The sequence below is a fragment of the Paralichthys olivaceus genome, chromosome 21 (assembly GCF_024713975.1).
Source record: "Paralichthys olivaceus isolate ysfri-2021 chromosome 21, ASM2471397v2, whole genome shotgun sequence".
NCBI classification, from domain to species: domain Eukaryota; kingdom Metazoa; phylum Chordata; class Actinopteri; order Pleuronectiformes; family Paralichthyidae; genus Paralichthys; species Paralichthys olivaceus.
In genome coordinates, this window is record NC_091113.1 from 1,650,362 (window position 1) to 1,667,457 (window position 17,096).

The following is a 17,096-nucleotide window of genomic DNA, read 5'->3' on the forward strand; positions in this document are numbered from 1 at the left end:
TGTGAAAACAAAGTTGTCAGCCAGTCGACAGTTTTGCACCTTTAGGGAAATGAAGCATAATTTAAATCAAATTAAACTTGTTTTTGACTCTAGTTCTAAGCAATGATCAATTTTAAATATTCCTCAAATTACTATATTAGGAAACAGCATCAAGATTTGTGCATGCTTTTATTTTGAAGTTGGTTTCATTGTTTTTCAGGTATAAAATCATTATTCATGCTCGACTCATCAAAAAAGTATTTTTATAAAAGATATTGTTGTGGATGGATTTTCAGAATCCCCAATAAGATTTGAGTTTATGTTATTATATTTATGATTATTACAAAGTGTGAGTTAATGTGAGTTAAGACATTATTGTTTAAACCAGCAGGAGCATGTATACGATGTCAGTAATAATCAACTTCAGATATTCCACAGTAGAAATACAGCTGCACATTCTTCAGGTCTCATTGTTTTTCTGCTTCACTGGATTTTCTGTTAATCGCATTTTTCATCCAATAACTCAAAGAATGAATTAACCTGAACCATTAAACATCACATTAAATAATAAATTATTCATTATGTGTTTATCTTCAGTTAGTCAGTTTACTGAAGGTCTCAATGGTTCAGTCTGTAGTTTCTACGAGCAACAATCAAATCCAGTGTTGAGTTGAATCCAAGCTTCATTCAGTAAAGTCTCGTTTTATTGAAGTGCAAAACAAACATACATGACTGTACAGACACAACAAGAGGCGAGTGAACATACTCATAAACATATCAGTTACACAGGTCTTAAAATGTACATGTGAGGCTTTGATGCTGCAAACATGAGGACGTTTAACTCCGCATCATATTTAATGTTCACACTGGTGCGGTGAATATCTGGGCGGTTGCTGCAGCGCTGATGGAGGTGTGAGGAAAGGACGTATGTGTTGCTGAGTGACGGTTGTAACACTCACACATGAGCAGGACATGCTACACTGCAGCTTTCTGACTGCGCTCGATGGCCATCCGCTCCAGACGCTCCGTGTAGAATCCATTGAAATCCAGCCTGTGAGACAATGACGAAGACAGTTTTTATCGTTAATCTGTTATCAAACATTTTCCTCTTTGCACATTTCCCAAGTCCGAGTCTAATTTTCACTCTCGTTTTACAGGAACTCTTCGTCCACTCTGTTTGAACACTGTTGTGACAGAGTGGAGGATCCTCGCTCATTAAGGATCTTTGGCACTTTAATCAGATGACATCCAAGTTTAATGTTGCCTTGTTATCGAGTTACTCACAGAATAAACATTGATTAGTGTCAACTGATATAATCTGCTGCTGCCAACGTTTCATTCTAACCAGCAGCTGCCACAGATGGAGGCAGAACAACAACATGAATATTTTGTAACATGATCTTTGGGACATATTGAAGAATAAGTTATTAAAAAATGTAAATATATATATATATATAAGACATCGTAATTTAATGAGGAAAAAGTGAAATGGCTCTTATACTCCATCGTACTTTGCAAATGTTTATCAGCAGCAGATCGTAGAAGTAAGATCCTGATTATCTTTGGTGTGAGGGTTTTTCTCACCTGTAGATGATGCTGATCATGCTGTGTTCACAGTCGTTGGTGCTGTAGATGCTCAGCTTGTCCAGCAGGTCGAGCAGCAACTTGCTGAAGTTACTATCGAACTTGCTGATGGCTGCTTCAAAGCCTGCGTCGGACTGGAGGGCGTCCACGTGCTCGGCTAAAAACTGAAGCCGCAAATGAACACAAATATAACGTTGCGGTGAATTTGTAAAATATTCAGACACCTTCACTTAGATTGCTGCCTTATGCATAAATAAAAACTAGTTCATCAATCCGTTCTCTGTGCCCCATAAACACAAAGTAAAAATCTGTTTTAGAAATTAATTGAAAAAGGAGAAACTGAAATGTTGATTAGTTGGAATTCTTGTGGTTTAGTTGTCATATTTCTGAAAGTACACAGTGTACTTCTTCAAGTATCATTTAAGGGGGTGAAGGTCACAGTGATGGATGTTTTGGAAATACCTTCGTGGTCTGTCGCTTCTTCTCTGCCTCCTCAGCGGGTTTGCTCTGAGTCGGAGGCCCGTCCATGGTCTCTTGCTCCAGAGAGAGACGTTCTAACCTCAGGCTCTGAGTGAACTTCTGCAACCGTCGCAGAAAACAAGACAATCAGCTGGTTCCCTTTTCAGGTTTCATTAAAAAAAAAGAAGTTTAAATCTAGTTTAAAGAATTCAGACATCATAAGTCGATCTGTTCTTCATCATCAGGTACACTCACCTGCATGCAGTTTGTGAACATGACGCAGACAGACATGAGTTTGGAGAAGATCCGGAGCAGCTCGGGGTTGGTCAGCATGCAGTCCTTCAGGCAGTTGTCCAGGAAACTGGTGTGATGGCAAAGCACGTCATCGATGTTTGACGCCTGGAGGAGGAGGAGGAGGAGGAGGAGGAGGAGGAGAACGTTTTCTGTAAGTGTCCCGACAACAAACTGAAAACCAAGTCACGAGTTTAGCGACACATTGGGACAAGAGAGCAGTAGTTTCCACTCACAGTTTTCAGGTTGGTCTCCATGATGTGCCAGGTGGGCTCCATTACCTCAAACATCATGTAGTACTGGATATTCTGCACAAAGTTCAACATCCGCTGTCGAAGAGCAAACGCAGTAGAAAACCTGCAAACAGGCAGTTTGAACAGAGTCCATGAGGACGTTTGGTTTGCAGAGATTTTTCTTTTATGTAAAGTTCCATTAAAAACTCTGCTCACCATTTGGCAGAATGTAACGCGTACTGCCTGAAGTCCTTGTTACTGATCCAGACATTGCACAGCAGCCTCTCCACATGTTTACAATAAAAGATGTGTCTGAACAACATCTGGTACCTCGTCAGAGCTTTCCTGCAAAGTAAACACATATTACACTGTGTACTGAATGTGTCTCGTCAACAAGGACACAGAAAGTCTGTTACGAACACGTTTTATCTGCGTATCCAAAGCTGATAAATTACCCAAAAGCAACTGAACTGATTTCCACCAGAGGATGGAACATGGTCCAAGAAAGGACTTATTTAATTTTGGGGCAGATCCTGTGAAACCATTTTTTGAATTGTACGTGTTTGAATCCGAGCTGAAGCGACAGAAACCTGAAGATAAAACCTGTAAAAACCTGTTGATGATGAGCGAGAGCGGCCACTTGACAATATAGTCGAAGGAGAAGGCCTCCAGGCCGCTCAGGACCACGTCCGTCGGGTCTGCATTGATGATGGCCTTTTCTTGTTTGGTCTCGATGGCCAACACCCGCAGCAGCTGCGTGATGACATCATGAGGCATTAAGTCGATCTGTGGAAAGAGGAAGTCCAAACGTTATTAGAGAGAAACGAATGTACAGTATCATGAGATAAGTGTGTGACCGGAGGAAGACGACTGGAGAGACGCCATTAGGTTCCTGTAGTTGTTGTTTTTGTCTTTTTATTTTCCTTGAGATTTTCTATTTTTTAGTCTTTGTGTCCAAATGATTTTTCAGGAGAAACTTTGCGGTTTTACATAAACTTGACTTTGTAACTTTACTCCGAGCCGACGTAACTTTGAGAAATAAATTTATAATCCCGACCGATCTGAGAATTTAGAAAGAGAATGTAATTTGATAGAATCACTAAAGCTGATTACAGCAGCTTTCATTGTTCTACTGAAAATTGTAGGGATGGATAAATTTTTTTACAACCATGTCCGTCTAACTCTGATCATTAAAATCAAAAGCTCCACCCACCTTGAGGTCGTCTTTGAACGGGTCTGTGTTGGCCGTACTCATCCTAAGAGCGAGCTCCAGCAGGGCTTCGAGTCGCGGGGGAACGATGTCGTCCACCGGCTTCTTCAGCTCCTCCTCCGTCAGGTCCATGAAGTGCACGAAGAAGTCGCCTTTGTCCATCAAAAAGTAGTGCTTGATGGACCTGAGTCGAAACAACACAGGCACTTATAGTTTTAGAGACACAGCAGTGCTTTCAGACATAGACACATTTTCCAGAGGGGCTTTATATCCTCATCCTCGGTCTCTTTTCTATCCTGTAACTCCACCGGGAGCATTTATACTTTACCTCAGTCGTGAAACCAGCTCCTTCTCTTCCATGAGGAAGTCCAGCAGGACCTTGCTGGCATAGTTGTAAGCTTTCTCGATCTGCTCCACGTACGCCCTCTCCTTCAGAGTGTACAGGACCTCCTTCGCATCAGGACACGTCACGTCACGGCCGCATTCCCGCACCACATTCAGATATTTTCCTAAAATATAAATCACAAAATAAACCCTTTTTATCTAGGAGGACTCTTCAGTGTTGTGTTTGTTTTTTGACCTTTTGTTTACCTGTGCTTAATATTTTGTCGGCCATTTTCTGTAGAAAGGAGGGAATGCGATGCTGGACGATCGTGTATCTCTGATCCCAGTACTTGTCGTTGTAGTCCTCCTGAATCTTCTCTTTCTGCAGCTCATGTTCTTCCACCATGAACTCACTGTGAAACAAAAACACAGATAAGACAGATTTCAAATCAAACATAACCAAAAGGCGAAGACTCAGAGTGTTGGTGTTTATTGAGGAAGCAGCTGCACCTGTACGGGTCCTTGATGATGCCTCTGTAGATCCACTTCTCCAGAATTTCAAAGTAAGGAACGCTGGCTGCTTTAGTCAGGTAGAGACACAGCTCCTGAGCCTGGCTGTCTCCAGTGAAGTTGAAGGTCCGGTCATGGAGAAGGCTCAGTGTCGAGCCGCCCATACAGTCTCCTTTATCCACTGAGGACGCTGTGAGAATAATAGAAGAAGTTTATTTAATTTCATGAAGACACTGAGCATCTATTTTTGAAATATGTGATAAATGTTTTGGACGCATTGTGAAATACACTGATGACATTCATCTCCCTCAATCTGGTTCAGACTGTCCTCCAGTGGTCAGAATGAGCAGCTGCTGTTCACATGGAGAAGCTGAGGATTCACCAGCAAAGACTAAATATACAGGTATGTTTTTACAGCATCAGCTGATATTAACGTGCAAAACAGGTCAGGAAACCTTCAAAATAACCTTTAAAAAATAGAAAATGAGTGTCTCCTGATAGTTTTTGCATTTTACTCAAAAAGAAATTAACCAACATAAGAAATGCTTCATCTGATGACAAGAACCTTTTGCTGTTGAAACAATTATTTCTTCTTTTTTCCATGTGAGCTACAGAGCTGACTAACAAGTTCAAAGCAGGAGATGCTACACTGAACATTAAAAGAATCAAATAGAAGGAAAGCTATCACTCATATTGAGTCCAATGCCACCACCTTCATATTAAACCTGGTTAGAAATGCAGAGTCGTACCGATACAGGCCAGAATCTCCATGGTTCTCATGGTGGGCTGGATGTAGAACCAGAGTTTCTGCAGGGACAGCAGGCCCTGCCGCTGGAGATGCTCCAGCTGAGTGACCAGAATCAGATACTCCTTCATCAGGGTCCTCATCGCCGCTGTCAGGGCGTGGTTCACCTGGCCGTACTCAAAGGACGACTTCTCCTCAATGAAGCTGAAGGACCAACACGTCACCATTTAATTCTGCTGCGACAGTCAGATGCTGAATATGAAGTAGAGCCTGAGCAACTCACCGTGTTATAGTGGAGTAATACGATGCGACTGGTAATATTCTGTTAACCAGCTCTTTGATAGACATGTCCAGTGTTGAGTCGACAATGAAGGAGCGGTTCTGCCTCCCCAGCACAGGCTGAGCTGTGATGTCGCGCCCATCAACTCCGATCAGGACAAACAGCAGATCCTCCACCAGAGCTTGTTCCTGAGTGGCCATAGGCATGGTACCTGACGGCAGATTATTAAAACCATTATAAACATTAGTAACAACGATGACAAACAGACATTTGTTTGTTTAACAAGCTCAGTATTTAAGCTGAACACAGCAGAGATGAATCTAAAACTTAGAAATTGATTTACCGATGGCCACCGGAGGATCTCCTGGTGGCGTGGGGCTAATGACGAAGTCTCCGAGGAGAGCAGGACGGTCGTACACCCAGTTAGGAAACACTGGGTTGGGTTGGGTGGGGTTCTTCTTGTTGTGTTTGTCCCTCAGCATCTTCCGTGTGACTTCCGCAGGCTGCGGGCAACCATCACAAAGACAGACGTGTTCATTACAAGCAGCACTTAAATGTGTTTAACCTCATGCTTTCATGGGCCAACCTAACCCTCAGACATGCTCACCAGAGGAGCGGTGGAGCTGGCCGTCACGTTGCCGAGCTTCTTGCGCAGCTCATCCAGTTCCTGCATGGACATCTTGGTGCTCGTCTGAGGCAGAGAGTAACTAGTAGTGGTGGTTGATGTTGTGTTTGCCGACGACTCTGCCCTCTCTTTGGCATTCTGCTGCAGAGACTGGAGCATCTACGTACAAAGATGTGACCAGCTTTAAGATGAAAACACAGTAATCTTTGTCTATATCTACGATGAATACAATCATCAAGTGGTAACAGACAAAACCATGTAACTATCAGCTTGTTAAGAATTGATTACCTCTTTATCCTCACAGAGTTTGGACAGCAGATAAACCAAAGGGTCGAGGTGACGGACATTTTTGGACTTGAGCTCCTCATACTTCCTTAAGAAGTCCTCGGGGGTTTTAGAGAACTCTGCTAATTTAACCTGAAGAAAACACAACAGCCAATAAGACATTCCTACTGTAAAAAACTGATTTATTTCCACGAGAGGTATCACAGATTATTTTCACCGCGACACTTCATTCAACTTTGTCTTTCCATATCTGAAAAGTCACATTACAGCATTCACACCTTTGTGTTACCCACAGGTTGCATTACTCACCTTGGCACTGTGAGAGGAGACTGTGGTGGTGACATAGGGAGTCCTGTGTTTCTGCAGTAAGTCAATGTAGCCCTCTGCTCCGTCACCTCCTCGGACATGAAGCAGGTTGAGCAACTCGTTCACATCGTGATGGATCCTGTACTCACTCATTACTCAGGCAGCTGAAATGACAACAGAGTTCTTCTAAGTTAAATGAAAGACTTAAGCTGTTAGAGTTAAACAACAATTCTGTTAATTAAATAACTATTTAGATGATTTTTAAGGAACAATTCCTTATGACTGGTTTCAGTTTCTCAAATGTTTCTCTGTCAAACGTGTTCATAAACTGAATATCTCTCTCTGGCCTATTGCCTGAGCAGAAACTCTTCAGCCATTCATCTCCATGTGTGCATGTACAGATATAAATACACTTTCAAATCTGAATAGATATTTGAAGATACTTTCTGAATATGTACACAGATGTTATTACACATTTTGAGATTATTTCACAGATCTAGTTACAGACGAATGGAGACTCACATCTGTCAATGAATGATACTGAAACAGGAAAGAGAGAATGTCTGAAACTTTAAAATGTCTTCTTGTTCATTTTGCTGAACAACTGATGTTTGACTGTGTTGTGCACAGAGCACAGAAGCTAACACGTTAACACTGTTAGCTTCTACTGACAAACTCCCGCCGCGGAACAGCGGAGTCATCTGGACCTTTGTCCCCGCAGGTGATTCAAAAGGTCGCGGACATGAACCATCGTCTCATCGGCTCACAGCGGAGCAGGTAACGTTATTACAAGCTAGCAGGCTAACTAGCCCCAATGCACACGAGCCTGGATGATGCTAACTGACAGCTAGCTTAACTGTTAATGCAACGAATTGTCCGTGAAGAGTTAAAATGATGTGATGAACGAATCGAAGCTTGAGTGAAAGTCAAAGTGACGTGTTGTTACTGTACCTGTCAGCCGCGTGCACGACACAACAACAACAAACAACAACAACAAACAGCAGAAACAGCAGCGCGCCCACAGCAGGTCAAACTCTTCTTCTTGTACTGTTTCCTCCGCAGCCGCAGTGCAACACCGCCCCCACAGGTTAAACACATCAACTACACCAATGCTTTACAACATTAAAACACTTTTCAGTCAAATGAAATAAAAGTTATGTTTAATGTCACGATAATATAATAATTCTCAGTCATATTTACATCAGTAAATTTCACGTCTTTTCCTAGAGTGGCATTTTTACAGTTTTGGGGTCATTCTTTAGATTAGAATGCAATTTATCACATAAAACAAATTAATTAATGATGAAAATAATCATTAGTTACAGTCCTAATGGTTTAGGATGTTTTGTTTCCACCACGAAGAGAACCACATATTATTCTGAAGATATACGTAGTTAAATTAATACATTTCTCTTTGTATTTCATATAACTGTATGAAATATGTGACACATTTCATATAGTTTATTTTTATATGCTTTAATTGCAGTACAATATAGAAACAATGCCATTTGTAGAAAATGTCTTGAAGAACAATTTAAAGCGAAGTAAAATAATTCATGATGTTTTCAAACAAAAATACTGTAGCTCCAGCTACTCTCAGGATTTATAATAATAACTATTGTTATTATTATTATATAATTATATGAGTATTATTATATTATTATTGTTGTTCATTTGTTGTAATATACATTTATATGTATAGCTTTTTTCCCTTGAAACATTGAATCATCTTTTTTTTAATTTATTTTCCTGCACCTGCTCCTCTGCAGAGGATCATGTCTCAAATGCAATGTCAAAAATAACATCTTAATAAAGCAGGTCAACTTTCTTCACACTCTCAAACACTTACGATCACCATTCTTATTTGTTTCTAAATATTTCACACAAACGAAAGACTTGAATCTTCACGCGCTTTTATTTTGAAAAACCATGACACGGCGGAAGTAAACAATAATCACGTTACAACCCGGAAGTGCTGTCTTTGGGTGATTAACGTGTGAAAAGAGCAGAATGATCCGTTTCTCCAGTGAAGACGCGTTAATGGAGAATCTGCTCGCCCCGTCAGGCCTCTGCTAGTCTCCCCCGTGTGTGAAGCTCCGGAGCCAGAGGCGGTCCAGTGTGAGCAGCGACGCCCCGATGCCCGCGTCCCCGACGGAGACAAACCAGCTCTCTGTGTTTACACCCCGGTGGAGAGCGGCCGTGTCCCCGCAGTGTGTCGTTAGCTAACCGAGCGGCCGCGACTCTTCTCCAGGCGAGGACGGAAAAAAAACAACATGGCTGAACTGCACGTCGTGGAACCGAGCGGAACTGGCACCATAGGGCAGCCCGAGCACCGCGGCTCCGTGCGCCTGGCTTCGCCCACTCTCATGGTTCCTCAGCGGGGCAGCCAGCTCAGCCCCGGCCCGGTGTCCAGCGGCGGCGGCGGCAGCGGAGGAGGAGGAGGAGGACGGTCGGTGTTTGGGTTCCCGGGGAAGAGCAACCCCGTCTCCCCGTCCGAGCCGGCGGACAAGCCGGGATCACGATGGGTCCGGCTCAACGTCGGTGGGACTTACTTCATCACGACCAAACAGACGCTGTGCAGGGACCCGAAGTCCTTCCTGTTCCGTCTGTGTCAGGAGGACCCAGACCTGGACTCGGACAAAGTGAGTCTGCTCAACTCTTTATACTGACTCAAGGAGAAGCCACATCCAGTATTTACAAACCAACCTGGTGAAATGTCAGAGAGGAGATTTCATCTTTTCTAAACTTAAATGTCTGATTATTTATTAATTCACACTCTCACCAGAGTCCAATATGTAAAGCTCCAGATTTAACCGCACGTGCTTGTTGTAGCTGCAGTCCAGGCTGATGTCAAAACACAAATAACAAATAGACATGTGTTATAGTGGAATAGTTCATGCACAGACACAAACAAAGCACCTAATCAATGTGAACAGCAACATTAATGAAAAACAAGGTGACATCTTTGACTTTTTGACGTTTAATGTTTGAATTTCTAAACTTCAGGGAGTGATGATGGATCCAGTTCTTTTCTACAGTGATTTAAATCAGTGGCAGGCACCGTGTCTGGAGCTCAGACCATCCTCTGCTAACATCATGAAAAATTAATCAGCTTTTATAATATAGAACATTTACAACAGTCTCTTATTTCAGATGGTAAAGTACGTGCTCACAAGGATTTTAGAGTTAGAGTTAATCTCTCCACCAAATATAACTCAAACATATCTTTGACACATCTCTTCTGAAATTCTGTTCACTCTGGTTTGTTGTGTTCCTGCAGGACGACACAGGAGCCTACCTGATCGACAGGGACCCCACATACTTTGGTCCCATCCTGAATTACCTTCGACACGGAAAACTGATCATGGATAAAAACTTGGCGGAGGAAGGTAAAAAAAAAAAAAAAGTCTTGATTTCCTGCTGCAGTCGTCGTGTTGAACAGATCAGTGATGTCTGATGGTCTGTTACTGTGGGTGTTTCAGGAGTTCTGGAGGAAGCAGAGTTCTACAACATCGCGTCACTGGTGAGGCTCGTTAAAGAGAGGATACGGGACAACGAGAACCGGACATCTCAGGTACAGAAAACAGAAGAGGAACATGTGAGACGACTGAGAATAGAATTGGCAGATGAATCTGTAAACCTGACTTTCTTCTGTACAGATAAAACCAAACTAGCTTTTTGTTTGTTCAAGCAGATTTAAAGAAAAAAAGTGTTTGTGTGCAGATTGTTGTTGTTTGAGTAACAACTTGTGTGTGTGTTTGTCTTTGTCGTGTCCCTCAGGGTCCCGTGAAGCATGTGTACCGAGTACTACAGTGCCAAGAGGAGGAACTCACACAGATGGTCTCAACCATGTCGGACGGTTGGAAGTTTGAGCAGGTGCAGAAAACAAAGCTTCTTTTTTTTTTTCCTGTTGTCATGATTTAGTTTTGAGACTTTTCTATATTAAAAGATTAAACAAAAAAAATCTGTTAGAAACAGGAGAGAAGCTGGAACCAGTAAATTTGTGGATAAAAAAGATGTTTCTCCCGTTTTATTATTTCCTGCTGAATAATTATTAATTAATTAGTTGATTGTTTCAGCTGCAGGTTGGTTCGTGACCAGTTTTGTGCAGGTTTTTGTATCTGCAACCAAACTCTATATATAACTTCTTTAAATGATATGTTGTGTTACATGTGGTCACCAGCTGTTGCTATTTCTTCAGTGAAGTTTTTTTTCTTGTCCACGTCCTCAGCTCATAAGTATCGGCTCCTCATATAACTACGGCAACGAGGACCAAGCAGAGTTTCTATGTGTAGTTTCCCGGGAACTCAACAACTCCACCAACGGCATCGTCATCGAGCCCACCGAGAAGGCCAAGGTGAGCGACCGCGGACGTTACAACCCCCCCACCCACTCCCACTCGTTTGTTTGTTTGTAAGCAAGGTTACACAAAAACATCCAAACTCTCCGAAATATGTTGGATCAAAGAAGATCTTTAGGGAACTAATATTTATCTGCGTGAAATTTGGTGCAGCTTGATTGAATTTAAGGAAACTGTTGAGCCCTGGTGGAGTCATACGCAGTGCAGTTATTATTATTGTGGGTTTTGGTCGTTTCAGGGGGTTTCTGATTGATGTATGCTGATGTCACGTCGAGATGTTTGTGGTTTAGCATCTTGTCAGTTTCGGTCTCGATGTTCGTCTGACTGAGATCCAAGGGGCACAACTTTCAACCACATCCTCTCACTTTGCTGCAGCTTTTGCAGTTAAAGATAAAAACAAGAGTTTGGACACATGCTCAGTCGATTTTCTGTCACTTTGATGTTGCTCTCTCTAATGATTAATTTATTTTTATTTATTTCTCCTGTGTTCTCACAGATCCTGCAGGAGCGAGGCTCGCGGATGTGAAGAGAGAAAGAATACTTTATCAACAAAAACAAACATAAACCTTTTCTCCATGAGTTAACCCCCCCACCCACCACCACCACCTCCTTTCTGCCATCACTAACATCCCCCTCCACCCACCCCCACCCTCCTCTGGTGTGCCTTTCCACAGCGGGGGCCCCTGACGCCTGCCCTCTCCTGCAGTGCTGCATCTCGACCCTGACCTGTCTTGTCATTTCTTCTCCTCCATCGCCGGCCGTGGAGCCCGTGAGGAGGAGTCTAAACGAGATTTCATGTGAGCAGTTGTCCTCATAGCAGCTTTTTGATGGTCAGTGTCGCGGCGGCGCAGGCTAAGGTGCTGAATGTAGCCTCTTGTTGTTGTGAGTGGATGGAGGCCCAGCACAGAGCTACTACTCATCATCATCTTCATCGATACTCGCATCCACATCATCACCGTCGAGACAGGAAGCTCGCTCGCTCTGATACATTTGGCTCCGTCGACTACGCAGAAACCTCCTCAGGACTCTCAAAGGACATAAAGGAATGAACACAACTCCACTGACTGAGCCTCCCTCTTACCCTGAATCTGTTAACGGAGCAGAAATCGACCCGCCCGCTGTCTCCCAGACTCCTCGGCTGACGTCCGAGGCGAATCACGGCACAACAAACCGAGCCAGGTGGTCCAGAGGTGCAGGACAAGACAGAGCCGTTGCAGGCAGCACGACGCGGAGTCCGATCGCTCTGTTTGCCCGGTGCGGCATTTCCTCTACATTGTCGAGTCTTTGGAAACAGCTGAGACGAGTGACAGATTTTCATCTTTCAGGTGCCCTGTCTTGAATCGAGTCACAGCACCTTGCTCCTCCTGTTTCCTGTCTTTAGGCTCGATTTGATCTTTTCCCACGGGGAGTAAAGTTTGGGAAATTTTAGCGCAAAGCAAAACAGAAGACTCAAAAAGACTTCACCTGTGTACAATCTGTCAAGGCATGTGAGGAATCTATATAAATCTATATAGGCTACATGATGAAATTATATGAAAAATTGAATGCAAATGGTGTAATTATTGGTTTCTGTATCATAGTTGTTACATATTTACATATTCTGGTGGGTGAGTTTATCTAAACGGTGGAGAAAATATCTGTTTCCCTGGAGGTTTCGCAGCCGCTCACATGTGTGTGAGCACGTGTATGCAGTGCCTCTCTGCTTTCTGTCCACGACTGAAATATCACACGTTTTTCTGCTGCACGTTTTCTGTAGTGTTCCTCAAAAAACAATTGTCACCACGTTCTCTCTTAAATATCCTAAGTTGATCTCTTGCATATCTTAAAATTGTAATTAGGGACAAGGAAAACTACTTCCTGTTGCTGCCATTTGTCCTGACAAGCGCGGCGTGGCAGGGAATCGGACAGTGGCCAGTCATGCTGCCTCAAAACCCTGAGGCACCCGACTCTCCCCGGCCCGTAGCTCACGCTCATATTCAGTCACTTTGTATCCGCCTCTGTTGCCGCTCCTCACCTCCGCACCCGGGCGACTGTGTTGTCTTACGTTCTGCAGCACTTGTAGCAACTGTGGCGAAAGCTGAATTGTTTGTGCTTACGGCCCCGAGATGCCTGAGTTCACTCAGTCACAGAGACGTATGTTCTGTCAGCGAACCTGTCAGATTGGACGCGTTGGTCCTGGTTTCGGAGGGAAGCCTTTATTTCAGACGTCATGCGATTTCTCTCTGCCAGCACGTGGGTACTAACGTGGCTAAAGAACATTTCTCTTGAAATACACTTTGCATTCATTTGCCATGTGATGATGCTGCTTTTAAGACTCGTAACAACATTGGACCAAAAAGCAAATACAGCGCACAGCATCCTGGTTCTAACCCTGATTGTGAAAATGAATCGTTATCAGGACGATTATATACAAATATGTTTTCAATTTAAAGTTCAACAGCATTAATGAGGTTTATGCAAGATTCAAATTTAGCTTCAGATGTGTAGTTACCAAAACTGGGCTGAAAGAAACTAGAGCTGGAGCACTGGAGACGTCTCCTTGATTTTGTTTTTCGACAAATGAATCTGTTGATCAGTAAAATAATCACCGTGTTAGTTTGGAATGAAGATAATCAGAATCAACCAAACTATGTCTGCACCGAAAGGTTATTTTCATTTTTCAATAATTAATTGCTCATTCTATGAAAGAACAAACGATCTCCGCCTCTCTGAAACCGAGGTGATGTCTTCAGATGTCTCGTTTGTCCATCAATGACTAAAAATGTTAAATTAATATTAAATGTGAGTTTCCTGTTGTTACTGGTGTAAGTGCAGCCGTGTTACACGAGCAGCTCAATGCAACGTTTGAGTCATATTCACACATATCGTGCAGACTGGACTTTTTGTCAGTGCACCTTTTTCGTCTGAGGGGCGTCCAGTCCTCGTGTGGCCGACACCGATCACTTTGATACGCCCCCTTTTGTATGAAGAGCATATTTGATGCGGTTGTGTTATATCAAGCATGGACAAGAAGAATGCGTTTAATGGGGAAGTGTTTTTCGTCATGCTCTGTCAGCCCTCGGAGCTCGAACTTTGATGTGACTTCTTCTTTCTTGTTTTATTTTTTCACTCCCCCTCTCGAGTGTGTGTCGTGCAGTTTTCTTCTTCTTCTTCTCCGATCAGAGTCGTGTGCAGACTGCGTGTTCTGTGGAAAATGCCCGACCGTCTCATCGAGGAGCACTTTTTTTTCTCCCTGGTATTTTTTCCTCTCTGGGCCTTTTGCAAAGCACCTTGGGTGTTGTTTCCCTGTGTCTGTGTCCAGTGTTGTGCCTTTGACCTGTGTTGTGCACAGTTGTTCCCCCCTCTTATCAGAAGGTGCCTCGCATACCTTAAAAAAGCCAGGAGGCACCTACCCGAGGTAAAATGTATGATGCGGTCTTTAGTTTGGTTTCTGTCGTTAGTGTGTCCGTGAGAGGCGAGCCAAACAATTCATTACCCCCTGCATTGTTTCAAGTTTTACTCTATAACTACGAAATGAAAAAGGTAAACAGCTGCTTCCTTTGTGCCAATGCGTTGAGTTAAATCCACACACGATCCTGTAAACTCCCAACTCTGCTGTCAACCCTTGTGGTTGGTTTGCAGAACCTGTGGCTGGGAGGGAAGCAGGGTAGACCAGTCAAAGAGGGTTTTCCCTCCTCTGCTTTTATCTTAGTAAAACTCCAGCAGTGCACTTGTTATCAGAAATCCATCTGACTAGAGACTCCACGTTGTTTTGGCTTCACCTTTCCCTCTGGTTGCATGCTGAAGCCACCTCCACAGATCCCATTTTTAGATGTATGTAATCAAACTTTTAAAAGCACTTACTGTACCTGTAAACCTTTGTGAACCCAGTTTGATCTTAGCCTTGGTTGCATAGTTCAGTGGTTCCCAACCTTTGGGGCGAGAGGAAGAACACATTTTGACCTATTGTTCCTTTTTTATTAGTCATGCTGTCGGTCCACCTCTTTGGTCCACACTGAAATGTACAGGGATTCATGGTCTCCATAGGTTGAACCTGGACCTGAACTAACCCCATCACTTTTAATATCACTTGTTAATCTGCAGATGTTACAGAGCTGACGCAGCCTTTCACGGGTGGCGTTTGCTGAAAACTCTTTTCTTGTGAATTGTCAGATGATTTTACTTCTTCGGGGATAAAGTGGAACAGTGGGAAATAAATCACTGTTTCCTTGAACTGGTCACACCTGGTGAATATATGCAACTTGTGATGAAGCCTTTGATTCAAAGCCTAAAAGGTTGGGTACCACTGACGTAGCTGAACTTTGCAGTGCGGTTATCGTAACATTTGACTCGAGCAACCGTTTTTTTTTTTTAAACGAGAAAATAACTTTTGATTAATAGACTTTACTTTCACCTGCACTCGTCGAAAGATAATGTGCAGTGTTAACAAATCAGCAAAAAAATTATACTTATACATACATACATATACATATATATATGTATGTATGTTGTTTGGGCACGTGAAAACATGAGAGCATGCGTTGTTCTAGAGATTATGATGTTGTGTACTGGATTTTGTCCGACCTCTGTGGTAGTGCAAAGTGTATGTGATGCATGGGGGGAGCAGAGGGACGGCATGGCTCTGTGGTTCGTAGGTGTAGATTTCTTGTGTGAAACAGTTGGTCTACAACATATTCTCTATTCACATGTTCCGTTCCTTTGTCGTTTTTTGTATCTTTGACACGTAAACAGTAGATAAAAGAATAGCTAGCTTCGAAGACAAATTAACCAATCAGATCGCACACACCCCCTTACCCCTCCGCCTTTCCCCCCACCCACTTCCGTTTGTATAGCATTTACGTGACCCGCAGGTCAACACAGAAAGAAAGATTTCTTTTAATTCATGGGTCATTTTGCCAGTTAATCTGTAAACACCTGCATGCGTTTGTGGGACATGCACACTTGTACTCTCATTTAGACGTACTGAAAAATGTCACCTATTTACACTTTTGTGTTCATTTATCAGCAGTATTGATGTCAAATGTGAATATCGTCAGCGGAGACTGTGGAGAAACGTTCGGAAGCTGACAAAACATTTTGTCCGATTGTTTATTTCACTCTTATTTATTTTGTATTTTTTGAATTTTGTCTACCAATGTTGTTTCTTTACATGTAACGATTTTGACAGAACCCGGTCTGGTTTTTAATCATAAAATGTGTCTGTGTTTTAAAATGTGGTCGTTTGTCCCTTCTGTTTAGTGTGGAGTTAAAATGATGAAACAAGATGAGCAGAGTGAAGGTCTTCCATTGAGAAGTTTAAATAAGGATCAATACACTCAAATCTCCAAAATAAAGATGTAGAAGTATCCGTATTCTTAGTTATTTTCATTTGAGAGTATTTTAAATATAGATGTAGTGTTAAGCCTGTTTTTTTCAGCAGACAAGCACCTGAACAACAACGACCAGAGGAACGTCACAGGGTCTCAGGTTCATCTGTCCGTCACTGCAGCCGAGGAGAAGTTAAACCAGTGGAGGTCAGCAGATGCAAGATTTCCAGGAACTTAACTTTCAGTAAAATTGTTGGGGAAAATACTCTGATGTAAGTAAAAGCAGCTTCAATCCAACACAGGTCAGCGAATGATGCTTCAGTATTAAGTTTCAAAATGATGATGGATCATAATGGTGTGTTTACTCTTGTTGAGGGTTAAGAACAGAGGACGTTAAAGCCCCACGAGACAAATTGTGATTTGTGAATATGGTCTGTACAAATAAAATGTGATTTATTGAAAATTTAAAACACACATAACATTAATATAATATTGAGCTAATTCTATCATGTCTAGTGCATCATATGCATCATCATGTATGATATTGTATTCTATCCATCTATCATCTATCTGTCTATTTATCTATCATCTATCTATTT

At 42.6% G+C, this 17,096-nt stretch overlaps 2 protein-coding genes across 2 annotated transcripts; one reads left to right on the forward strand and one right to left on the reverse strand.

The window, feature by feature from the left end:
* Positions 1-661: 661 nt before the first annotated feature.
* Positions 662-7,934, reverse strand: tubgcp2 (tubulin gamma complex component 2). The gene is made up of 18 exons (XM_020106240.2): positions 7,783-7,934; positions 6,835-6,995; positions 6,529-6,657; positions 6,223-6,399; positions 5,959-6,118; positions 5,619-5,826; positions 5,340-5,539; positions 4,591-4,780; positions 4,348-4,493; positions 4,085-4,265; positions 3,760-3,940; positions 3,160-3,332; positions 2,763-2,891; positions 2,550-2,670; positions 2,278-2,421; positions 2,026-2,142; positions 1,564-1,727; positions 662-1,030 (listed from the first exon to the last, which is right to left on the reverse strand). Exons 2-18 carry the CDS (start codon positions 6,982-6,984, stop codon positions 955-957), a joined length of 2,646 nt encoding a protein of 881 aa, XP_019961799.1. The 5' UTR covers positions 6,985-6,995; positions 7,783-7,934; the 3' UTR covers positions 662-954.
* Positions 7,935-8,674: 740 nt separating this feature from the next.
* Positions 8,675-16,403, forward strand: kctd2 (potassium channel tetramerization domain containing 2). The gene is made up of 6 exons (XM_020106239.2): positions 8,675-9,473; positions 10,112-10,220; positions 10,314-10,405; positions 10,612-10,707; positions 11,063-11,188; positions 11,688-16,403. Exons 1-6 carry the CDS (start codon positions 9,105-9,107, stop codon positions 11,715-11,717), a joined length of 822 nt encoding a protein of 273 aa, XP_019961798.2. The 5' UTR covers positions 8,675-9,104; the 3' UTR covers positions 11,718-16,403.
* Positions 16,404-17,096: the final 693 nt, after the last annotated feature.

What these genes read in the sequence shown, in the direction of transcription:
- kctd2 (XM_020106239.2), top strand. Translation starts at nt 9,105, where the DNA reads ATGGCTGAACTGCACGTCGTGGAACCGAGCGGAACTGGCACCATAGGG. An exon ending in ACGAGAACCGGACATCTCAG is followed by an intron (nt 10,406 to 10,611) that starts GTACAGAAAACA and finishes CGTGTCCCTCAG; the next exon opens with GGTCCCGTGAAGCATGTGTA. An exon ending in ACGGTTGGAAGTTTGAGCAG is followed by an intron (nt 10,708 to 11,062) that starts GTGCAGAAAACA and finishes CCACGTCCTCAG; the next exon opens with CTCATAAGTATCGGCTCCTC.
- tubgcp2 (XM_020106240.2), bottom strand. Translation starts at nt 6,984, where the DNA reads ATGAGTGAGTACAGGATCCATCACGATGTGAACGAGTTGCTCAACCTG. An exon ending in CCAGCTCCACCGCTCCTCTG is followed by an intron (nt 6,119 to 6,222) that starts GTGAGCATGTCT and finishes GGTTGCCCGCAG; the next exon opens with CCTGCGGAAGTCACACGGAA. An exon ending in ATGATCAGCATCATCTACAG is followed by an intron (nt 1,031 to 1,563) that starts GTGAGAAAAACC and finishes ATTGTCTCACAG; the next exon opens with GCTGGATTTCAATGGATTCT.